This window comes from Sarcophilus harrisii, chromosome 6 (genome assembly GCF_902635505.1).
Source record: "Sarcophilus harrisii chromosome 6, mSarHar1.11, whole genome shotgun sequence".
NCBI lineage: Eukaryota > Metazoa > Chordata > Mammalia > Dasyuromorphia > Dasyuridae > Sarcophilus > Sarcophilus harrisii.
In genome coordinates this window covers 194,054,717-194,066,017 of record NC_045431.1, presented here as the reverse complement: position 1 = coordinate 194,066,017, position 11,301 = coordinate 194,054,717, and the positions used below count along the sequence as shown (strand labels likewise).

General features: G+C 46.1%; 1 protein-coding gene across 1 annotated transcript; it reads right to left on the bottom strand.

The window, feature by feature from the left end:
• Positions 1-539: 539 nt before the first annotated feature.
• TMEM271 (transmembrane protein 271) lies at positions 540-8,083 on the bottom strand. The gene has a single exon (XM_031941624.1). It carries the CDS (start codon positions 8,025-8,027, stop codon positions 6,801-6,803), a length of 1,227 nt encoding a protein of 408 aa, XP_031797484.1. The 5' UTR covers positions 8,028-8,083; the 3' UTR covers positions 540-6,800.
• Positions 8,084-11,301: the final 3,218 nt, after the last annotated feature.

The following is an 11,301-nucleotide window of genomic DNA, read 5'->3' as shown; positions in this document are numbered from 1 at the left end:
GATGGAAACTAAAGCAATTTCCTATTCATCTTTTTGTTTGCTCAGCAATTCCCACCCTTGGTGAATCATTGGTTATCATGGGTCATCCCTGAATTATCTATCCAATGGAAACGAAAACCTGTCATCACTCAAATGAGTGTCACTCAGCACTTGAAATGCTCCCTGGAAATTACAGGAAATACAGTAGACCTGCAAGATCAAAAGGTCACTAGGAAGGAGCCAAGGGCATCGGGCTACTTGTATTAGATGCACTGTGCTTTAAAACAGGTTTTATTAATCCTGAAATGACAAAGTATTTATTGACATTATGCTGAGGATCAAAAGTCAGATCAAAAGGCAAAATGGAGACTAGGGCTTCCTTGAATGGTTTTCACATAGGTGTGTGAGAGGTTCCCTCCCAACCCAAAGACCTTAAAAAACCATTTAACATGACAACATTAGATTTGAAACATACAGTTCTGCAATACCAACAGCCAGGCTCTTCTCTCATCAGCACCAGGAAATCCTTCAGAGAAGTCAAACTATATAAAAGAATCATGATCTTTTAATACCATTTTATTCCTGAACAGAATGAAACTCTCCCCACCCCATCCCTGGCTTTATAGGTGTCCTGTCTTGTCAAATACAATACAAAAAAAAAAAAAAAAAACAGAATCAGGTGAATATATTTGGAGTGTATGGGATATCAATTGACAATAGGTGGGAACTTTTCCCCTCATATAAAAAATAGTTACAGAGATATAGAAATGATTTATCCTTATTCACACATCAGAAGTAATTTTCCATTCAAGTCTCTGTGACATATTCATTTCCTCAGGTCTTACTGTATTATAAAATGAAAGAAATAATTTTTTGGCCAACAATAACTGGACAGCACCAAAGGATAGCACTGAAAATGTGCATCCATTAACTAAATCCCTCAAGGAACTGAACAAAAAAGAAAGATGGCATATCAACAAGATTACAGTTATGTCACGGTTATACCCACTCTGGTCAGATTAACCAAAAAGGTAATTGCCAAATCTTAACTCCACTTTATTCTGTGATGAGACTGCTGGACATTGTTAATTCTCATTCTGGCAGCCTGCTTCCAGTTGGGTATGGCAGTTTGTACAGACACTTAGCACAAGTGTTTAACATTTTGGTAATCAGAAGGGTTTCCGAAGACCTGGCCTTGTATTTCATGTATAAAAGCTGCCTTTTGCCCAATTCTACTGCCCTCTTCAAACTAGGGGCTCATTACCCTAAGCTTCTACACAGAAAGAAAGGCCTCTAATATGGACCCCTTTGGAGACTTCCTTAAGACAATATATCCTCCAGTCCACAGGTCAGAAAATTAATGCAACTAAAAAGGAAACGCATTTTGTCTTTATGTTGGAGCCCCTGGTGACCAGAATGTGGTGACAGATAATTTTTGATATTCCTAGAAGTAACAAGAATCACAATCAGGCCTGATAGACCACATTTACCATTTCAAAGCTCAATAAAACATTGAAATACTAATTAATGGGCACAGGACAAGAATCCATTCAGCCAATCTTGTTTGGTGTACATGACACTAAACAAGCAATCACTTTGAATGATTTTTTTAAATGAAATAGTTAATAGTTTAGCTGAATTTTTCACTCAAAAAAAAATCCATTACCTCAGTCAATACTGTTTCAATTTAAGTGGCTCCCCAGTACCTTCAGAGTGTTACTGCATTGCTTGGGGTCTCAGGCCACAGGAGTTTTATTTAACCAATGTTTTATGAAAGCTTGGCTTTTCTGGTAAGTTTACTTTCCTAAGTCTGTATATGACATCACTTGTTCCCCCAATTCAGCTGTTCTATATTTAAATAAACAATGTATGAATTTGAGCTCAGAAATGTCACCACTGCCTCAAACCATAGCATGAAGTTTAAAAATATTAATTTATAAGTGATGAATTATTCAATATATACTTGCTGAGACATATCTAATATACTTCTGTACCTTTCATTGATATAAACTTGTGGGAAAATGACAGGGAAAAATGTCCATTTGAAGAAAAGTAACAATGTCATAGCTGAATGAGCCTAAAGCTGGGATTCTAAATAGCAGATAGAAAAAATACCATAAAATGGAATGGACATGAATAAAAAATAATAAATTCAGCATCCTTAAGAAATCTGAAGCTAGAATTCTAACCAGTGGGAACAATCAGACCTTCCTTTTCCATGGGGTTTCCCTGAGCACTGGTCTTTGGAACAATCTGAGTTTCAGAATATTTGGAATTTTGATTCTCATAGCAAAACCATTAAGAAATAAAATCTTGGTATTCTGATTCTATGTCAACCTCCAAAAAACAGAGTTAAGTGTTTATGGAACTAACCATATTTTGCCTCTAAAATGCTATTTGGCATTATTAGCCCCATGAGCTTGTTTGAACTAAATTTCTCTTGGGCCCAGAGAAGAAAGGGCAACCGAAAAAGCCTCTTAAAACTCCTCTTCCTATATTCTCCCTTCCACCTAGATTTCCATCAGGAAAACTTCAGGTTTTGGCCAGCATGCTTGTGCAATAAAATGACTCTCTGAATTAGAGAACCTGTTCCATAGTGGCTAGACATAAAGCATACTGGCTAGACTTCCAACATTCCATGAGGGCATATGGGAGAATATCTTTTCTCATCTTTAAGTTCTGGAGCAAAGGAGGGGAAAATCAGCCATGTCTAGAGTTTAGGGCCACCAAAAACCAAAAATAAGTGTGTGCTATCCCAAGAAAAGACTAAAAAAAGTTTCGTGTATTTTGATTGCAAATTTGAAAAGACTCATAAGGCAGTTGACAATTTAGATTGTACAAATTGTGCACATCAAAAACATCAGAGAAAACAAAATAATACTATGAGATTTAGTTAATACTGAATGTATCTTTTCTGAGTCATTGGATCCAAATCCAACTCGGCAATCTTTCCAAAAAAGTGCTCCACTTCATACCATTCTTTAATATTAGGAAAAGTCTTACTTTTCCTCAGGAAAAGAGTATAGCTAAATATAAACTCTGTCATGTCTAGCATGGTCTGCAAAGCACAAAATACAAGGGAGTTCTAGCAATCATCCAATGTCTGATCAATATGGCCAGCCAAACAGGGTAATTATGGTGAAGTCATCCATTTGGGGGTCCAACTTACATAGATTAACTGTAAGAATGAACTTGATAATTGCCAGTTCCCTACTGTGCCCCTCCTGGTCTGCCACTTTGTGCTGTATGAATTTGGCTAAGGTAAAGTGGAGAGTTCACACTTGTTTGGTACCTTGGAACTGTAATCCAATTCAATTCAACAAGCATTTATTAAGTGCCTGCTATGTGCCAGGTGCTGTGCAATGAGCTGGGATTACACATGTAAAAAAGAAATAGGTCCTGTCCTCAAGGAGCTTACATTCTATGGCCACTGTTCCCTAAGTTTATGTTACTTAAGTTCCCATGTTACTATCCTTGTGTGATCCATTGATATCCTCATGATGTCAACTGAAATTAATAAAAGTCTTCCCAGAACATTGGTGGGACCCCTCGGGCAGGCCGAAACAGGTTATGAACTTTTTTGTTGGAGGGAATAACCACATCAAGGAAATTTTATATCCATTGGTAGATTTGTGTATTCCCACAGTCGTTACTGCTCTCTACTTCCTCAAATGGTCATTAATATATTTTTAAAATTTATATGTTGAAACCTAAGACCATCAGTGGCAAAAAGATGCTCACTTGCATTGGTGGAATGAGTTTTCTTATCTGTGAGTTCCCTCTACCAACAAAATGAAAGGCTCAATCCTTACCCTTTTCCCTGTGTTATATACACCTAGTAGAAAATAAGTTGCCGGTGGCCAGAGCTTTGTCTTTGTATCCCCAGCACCTAGCACAGTGCATTGTATTTAATAGACACTTTGTAAGTACTTGTTACATTGAATTTTTGTATGCAAGGTAAAACAAATGTGAACAAGAAGGTGGAAGTATATATAAACATGGCTAGAGAAGTCATTTTCCTCTACTGTCTATGCAAGCAAAACGAAGTATAAACTTGAATCTATGTCTATGAATTCCACAAACCAAATACCTCCATCTTTTTTTTGTGTGTGTCTCTAAAATACAAAGCAGATCCTGACCAATTATCAGATAAATTTGATGGTTACTGGCTGGCAGCCAAACGTCAGCTTAATGCTGATTGGTTTGCATTAATATGCTCATCTAGCTATATGATCAAATGAATCAAATAACAAAGCTCTCCTTTCTATTGTAACATATATATATAGATCGCTTTAGAGTAGAAGGGAGTTGATTCAATTTTGTGGTGTTTCCTCAGTTTTCCGTTTGGCTTTGAAACTCTGTGAACTATTTGATTGGCTAGGACCACCTCTACAGTTGTAGAAACAGCACTTCCAAGTTCTGGACAGGGATGGACCATGATGATGCTATAAGGAATGCAATGGAGCAAATGTTATAAGGGGAGGAGGGTATCCAAGCTGACCTAACCTTTAAACAAAGATAGCCCCAGTTTGAGAAGATGGGATTTTAGAGTTGGAAGCAACCTTTAGACATCTTCTGGTCCAACCCTCTAGTATAGATGAGGAAACAGGCCCACAGAGGGATATGATTTGCCCCATGGTCACATAAATAGAAAAAGGCAGAATGAGGATTTGAACCCAGGTCTCTGGCTCCAAATCCATCACTCCTGCTATCCACAGGAAGTATGATCTGATTCCAGGATCCCCAGATTTATAGATTACTTCAATATCCATTCATTTTAAATATTTTTCAAAATTAAAAGTAAACTCCATGCACCACAAAACATAAAATCCCCAACTCTTTCCCCTTTGCTTGCTTAATGTAAATTGCTGCTATTAGTATTGCCCCCATGAGGTCCCAAATGAGAATTCATATTTTCTTTTGGTTTCCTCTGCCATCTCAGCTGTGAGTCGGCCAATTAGCATGGAGGACTAGGGATTAAGCATTCTCTTTGGGGACTAGAGTAAGACCCCTTTGGATAATAGGATCATAGAACTTCGAGCTGAAAAGAACCTTAAAAATTGTCTAGTCTAACCATTTTACAGATGAGGAAACTGGCCCAGGTAGGTGAAGTCACTTGCCCAAGGTCACACGGGTAGTAAGTAGCAGATCTCTGATGAGAGCCCAGGTCCTCTGACTTCAGGTATTTTGATTCCAAATCCAGTGCTCTTCCCATACCATCCTGATTCAGCTCAGATAATGTTTCCTCAAAGCTCATATCATGTCAGTCTGATGTGATAGGGCTTGTCTTTAAGGCCATTAGCCCTGTCTTAGCACACCAATCTTCTAGAGGGGTCCTGTGATGTTTTTAATCTGGTGGCAAGATTAGAATACCAGAGGTTTTATTTATTTATTTTTTTTTTGCCAGCGTGTTCTCTTAGAGTTCATATGTGTGTGTCTGCCTGTATGTATATTGACATGTCATTTGTAATATACATATACATACATTTACATATATATTCTGTTCACTTAAGATTATGAACTTCACAGCAATTAAGGCTATTTAAGGGGTATATTTTAAATCAAGTGCTGTAATATTCAAGATAGTCTTTACAAGAAAGACTGTGACTGCAATTGTCTAAAATAGGATTGAATTGTTCATCTGTGTTAACCAAAAATAAGCTCTGCGTTGCAGTAAAAAACCCAGAACTGGCTTCCAAAAGAGGAATGTATGGGACCTCGTGTCAGTGTCTACACACACAGACACACACACACACACAACAGTCAACTTGAAAAAGAAAAAGGAAAGAAAAGATAGGCTGGATTCAGGCAAATAACCCACTGAACAGACCTGCTTGGTGGCTTTCAAACAATCCTTTCTAATTGAATCCCACCTTCTTTTCCTAAACCGTTTTGTGCGTAGATAGCCTTTGACTCTCTTCTAATTGGAATTCTCCAGTAGCATTTCAAATTTTTTTTTTTTAAGTAAGGAAACCCCTGCTATTAAATTGCAATAAATTTACCAAACATTTTCACCATTCACTGGAAAGCTTTTACAGTAAGAAATTGTCAACAAAAGCAGGCACATTCGTGTACAAAAAAAAAAAAAAAAATGTCGTTCTTCATTTTTCTTTTCTTTTATCTTGGAAAGTGCAGGTTGGCTTGTGTATCTACCTCGAAACAACCAAAGTGTAACTCACGGCACTCTGGGATGAGGGTACATCCAGTCACACAGCAGGCTCTCGCCAGACCGACCAACACAACAGGACCCTCTCTGGCTCTTCCCAGCCGAGGGCCGGCGCTTGTGGAGGCTGCTTGGAGTTCCCCCTACGTCCGCCTCGCTCCTGGCCCTCGGGTAGCTTTGCGCTGCTGCCGGGGCTTTCCCTTGACCAAAACGACTTGCCAAAGAGAAACGTGGCTGGATGAACCAACCTATAAACATTTATTGTAAACTTTAAAACGGAATCCGGATATCGAACAGACACAGAGGAGAGGAGGGAAGTCCCCAGACATAAAAATTGAATACAAATGTACTCCCTTCTGGGTGCCCATCCCAGGCGTCCAGTTCCACCGAAGTGGCCAGCAGCCAGAGCCTCTGCTACTGACAGCGGGATGGGGCTGGGAACCGGAGAAGGGACGGGCTCCAGAAGCCGGCACCGGGGATCCCGGGGACGACCCGAGGAGTGCCAAGCGGGAGGGAAGCGGCTCTCGCTTTCCCCTAAGGCGAGGGCCGCGGCCCCCTACGCCCCTTCCCCCCAGCCTGCCCACGGAAACAGCGAATCTCCGGCACGAATCTGGGCTTGCGGCGGCCGGTCCCTGGGCTGGGCTGCGGGGAGCGTGCCTCAGCTGACCCTGCCCGGTTCCCGGGGATAGACGTCCTCGTGGGGAGGCCGGCAGCAGTACGGGTAGGAGACCTGGAGCTCCGGGTCTGAGGGAGAGTAGCCGGGCAGCTCCACCGAGGGGTGTCCCCCGCAGCGCACCTCCACGCCCGCCTCGTCGAACGCGTGGAAGACGCCCACGTTGATGTAGGAGACGGCGTGGCGCGCCCCGGGGAAGGGGCCGCAGCCGCCGCCGCAGCCGCCCCCACTAAGGCCCGGGGAGGGGAGGTCGGCCTCGTCCGGGGAGAAGAGGGAGCCTTCGCTGGGCCGCTGCAGCAGCCGCCGCCCGCCGCGCTTGCCTCGCCGGCCCCGCCGCTGCTGCCGGGCTGCGGGCGCGTGCTGGCGGGAGCCCGGGCCGCCGCGGGGCCGCCCGCCCCGGCCGCCCCTCCGCCGGCTGCGCCGGCCCCGTCGCGCCTGCGACGACTTGTAGTTCTTGACGAGGAGCAGGTTCACCAAGCCCAGCAGGCATTCGAGCGAGTTGAAGACGGTGGAGATGACGAGGCCTCGCTGGTAGTCCTTCAGCTTCTCACATTGGGCCGACGCGGAGCTGTCCAGGGTGCTGCGGGCGCGAGCGGCGGCCGGGGCCAGGGCCGGGGCCGGGGCCGGAGCCGGGGCCAGTGCTGCCGCCGGGGCATTCTCGGAGCTGTCCGAAGGGCTGCGCGCTCGCGCGGGGGCCGGGGCCGGGGCCGGGCCGAGGGCCCGCGGCTTCAGGCAGTAGTGCGAGTATTTACGCTCCACCAGGGACACGGTGTCGCCGTCGATCACAGCTCCGGCGAAGGCGCTCAGGACCCCGAGCATAAAGACCAGGACTCCGAGCAGGAGGAAGTTCTGGCTGCCGGGGATGGCGGCGACAGCCCTGGCCTCCGCGGCTCCGCTCTCGGGCTCGGCCTCCGGGCCCCCGAGCGCGCCCGGCACAGCCCCGGGCCCGGCACCGGCGCCCGGCACCGCCCCCGCGGGGCTCTCGTCCCTGGGCCGGCAGCAGAGCAGGGCGGAGCCGAGCAGAGACAGGCCGGCGGCCAAGAGCAGCCCGGAGTAGAAGGCGCCGGCGGCGGTGCCCAGGCGGAAGGGCTCCCCGCGGAGCTCGGAGCCCAGAGAGAAGCACTTGAGCCCCACGGCGGCGGCGCTGAGCGCGCAGGCGAGCAGAAGGCCGGAGGAGAGCGCGGCGCAGGCTCCGCGGACGCTCCACTTCATCGTCCGCGCCCGTGCCCGCGCCCGCGCCCGCGCCCGCGCCCCCGCCGGCCCACACCCCGCGCGGCTGCTGCCCCGGGCGCCGCCGCTGCCGCCGCCTCCCTCCGCCTCCCCCGCCTCCTCCCGGCGCCGTGCGGCCGGACCGCCTGCCGGCTCCTCATCCTCCCGCGTCCTCCCGGCCCAGTGCCGCGGCCGCCGCCGCCGGGGACCCCATCCTCCGCCTCCCGCCGCCGCCCAGCACGGCCGCCGCCGCAGCCAGGCTCAGGGAAGCCGACGCGGCGGCGCCGAACGCGGAGAGCTCCCCCCCCCCCCCCGGCCAGCGGCCACAGCCCCGGTCGGGTCCTCATTGACTCCCGGTGCCCCCGCCTCGGTTCCCCAGGCTCCGGGGCCATCCCGAACCTGATCTCCACCCTCCCCTGGGCATCTCATCTCCTCCCCCTCTCCCCACACTCGTGAGGACAGCGCGGAAACTGAGTCCCCCCCTCCCCCTTCCCCCGGTCCCACGGCCCGGGGAGGAGGGGTAGACCTCGTCCTGAAGCTAGAGAAAGAAGGGGTGGTCTCCGGGGATTACTATGCCTGGAGCTCTGGGGCCTCCCTGATACCCCGCCCCCTCCGCGGAGCGGGAGCGGGGAGACCGCTTGGGTCCGCTAGTAGGTTGGGGTGGCACCGCCTGTTAGAAGGGAAAGTTATTTTGATTCAAACGAGGAGGTGTTCGTCTTGGAACAGGACCATGGATCCGTGTTCTTGGCTTAAGCTGCTCTATTAGAAGGAAGCCTGATAGATGGATGTGGATTAATGGGAAATTGCTGTTTCAACTGACTTTCCTTGTGGGGCAGGTTATTTCTTTCGGCTTAATGACATCTTTAGGATCCAAAGAGACAGAACAGGGCATGAGATTGGAAGGGAAATGCTGCTCAGTCCCCAGCCCTTCAGATCTTACGTGCGCTGGGCACACCCAGAGCCAGTAAATATGCTCCACTCAAGCTGGGGGTAGGAACAAGGTTGAGGAAAGGAGATACCTAAAACTCCAGAGGCAGAGACAGTGGCTGAATTCCCTTCTGCCCAGAACCGACGAGGTTTAGTCTGAAAACTAGTCTTGAGACGATTGGAACTGTCCACTCTGCCCTCAGAGATACTGCCAACGTCAGGGAGGATATTTTATTTGACATCCACACAAAAACCACACTGCCAATCCTTGAAATGTTCTTTTTGCAGATGACAGTGAGCCCCGAACAGGACAAAATCTCCTCAGTGAAATAATCACGAATGGGAAAAATGTCTGATATGGCCGTCCACAGGGATAAACTGGATGGAAAAAAAAAAAAAAAAACCCTATTGCCTAGATTATAACAAGTAACCATATGGAGACTACATTGTTTTGGGCAAGGACTGCATATGGATTATGAACTGGGGTTAGCATTAAATAAGAGAAAGGGAATCAGGCTAAATAACATTTGGAGAATGAGTGCTTTAATGATGACTTGCCTCTTATTGCTGCAAAAGTCTCTCTTTTTCTCTCGTTTCCTCTCTCTCTCTCTCTCTCTCTCTCTCTCTCTCTCTCTCTCTCTCTCTCTCTTTCTCTGTCTGTCTCTATCTGTCTTTTTCTCTGTCTCTTTTTCTCTCTCTTGTCTCTCTATGTCTGGCTCTGGCTCTGGCTCTCTGAATCTGTCTTTGTCTCTGTCTCTCGTCTCTCTGTCTCTGTTTCTCTGTCTGTCTCTGTGTCTCTGTCTCCCTCTGCTTGTCTCTGTCTCTCTGTCTCTGCCTTTGTCTTTCTCTGTCTCTCTCTGTCTCTGTCTCTGTCTCTCCTCCCCTCCCCTCTCTCTCTCCTTCTCCCTTCCTCTCTCTTCTCTCCCTCTCCCCCCCTCTCTTTCTTCCCCTCCCCCTGCCAATGATACTCTATCATCTCAGAACAATCAAATTTGTAGTGTGTTGTAAGACAATGAATATCCCCTTCAAGGATATAAGGAGTTTGCTCCATATTAGCAAGAAAACATAGTGCAGAAGTAGCATAAAATTCACTCATCATTAAGGACTTGTAAGACCAGAAAACTTTGTTTGGCAATGTAATAACAGTTAAGGATAATAGATGCAGAGCTTCCATGTTGCACAAGGTCTCAAGTCTGTTGAGTAGAAACTTAAAGGAGGCAGTATATGGAAAGTCATTGATAAGTCAGTATGTGAAGATAGAAAGAAATTGTGATCTGTGCCCATAGAAGGAGGATCCACACCACTGAGATCACAGATCCATTGAGATATGGAAGCATTGTTATGTTAAAAATATGTCATAATCTAATAGTGATGTCATGTATAATATACACCATAATGTTCTGCTTGGGGATTTAATCACTGTAGAGTTTATTGCTCTTTTTTCATCTCAGGAAATAAAAGGAGTAAAGCACCAAAAAAAGTGTTAAGTGGGGAAAAAAATCATGAAATCTGGGGAGAAAAGCCATGTGTGAATCTCAGCCCTCAATCAGAAAAGATCTTAGGAAACCTCTAAAGCACTCCATCCAATCAAGGTCATTTCTAGGGAGGAATTGGTTTGTACACTTAATGAGCTCACGTAACCATCCAGACAAGGAGGATCTTTTTGCCAGCAATTATTAGAATTATAAAATCACATGCATAGGTTGCATGTAATAGTCTCCTCTGTATTTTATATGAGCATAGGACCCCAGAATCTTGAATGAATATGGCTTTTACCCTTTTCCTGACATTGGTGGGGTTTGGTCAGAAGGGTCATCCCTACAGTGGAAACTTGCAAAGTCCACTACATTTTTTGCAGAGGTCCTGGTTGTCTTATCTTATCTTATCTTATCTGCAGATAAGACTCATCTTATTCAGAATCTCTTTGGTCTCCTATGGACATGAATCATTGAGAGAAAAGAAAAATAAACTTTCTTCCACACTATAATTTATTAATCTTAAAAGGAAAAAGTACAAGCCAACTATGTGTAAAATAACTTCTTTGCCACAATCACATTCACATACTGTCATCCATACACTCACATACACATTTGTAACTTTCTCATTGATGTCCATCTCACTGATAAATATTCAAATACTATCACATACATTCTTCACACAAGCACACATTCATGCTTGTATTCTCATATTCACACTCACAAGTAGAATAACTCATATGCATTCATCCACTCACACACACACATGCACACACACACATTCAAACACACAGTTGTCATGCGCTAGCTAACTCTTGGTGATTATTCTGTTTCCGGGGAAACAGCTCCACAAGGAGCAGTAAACGGGGGCTGAG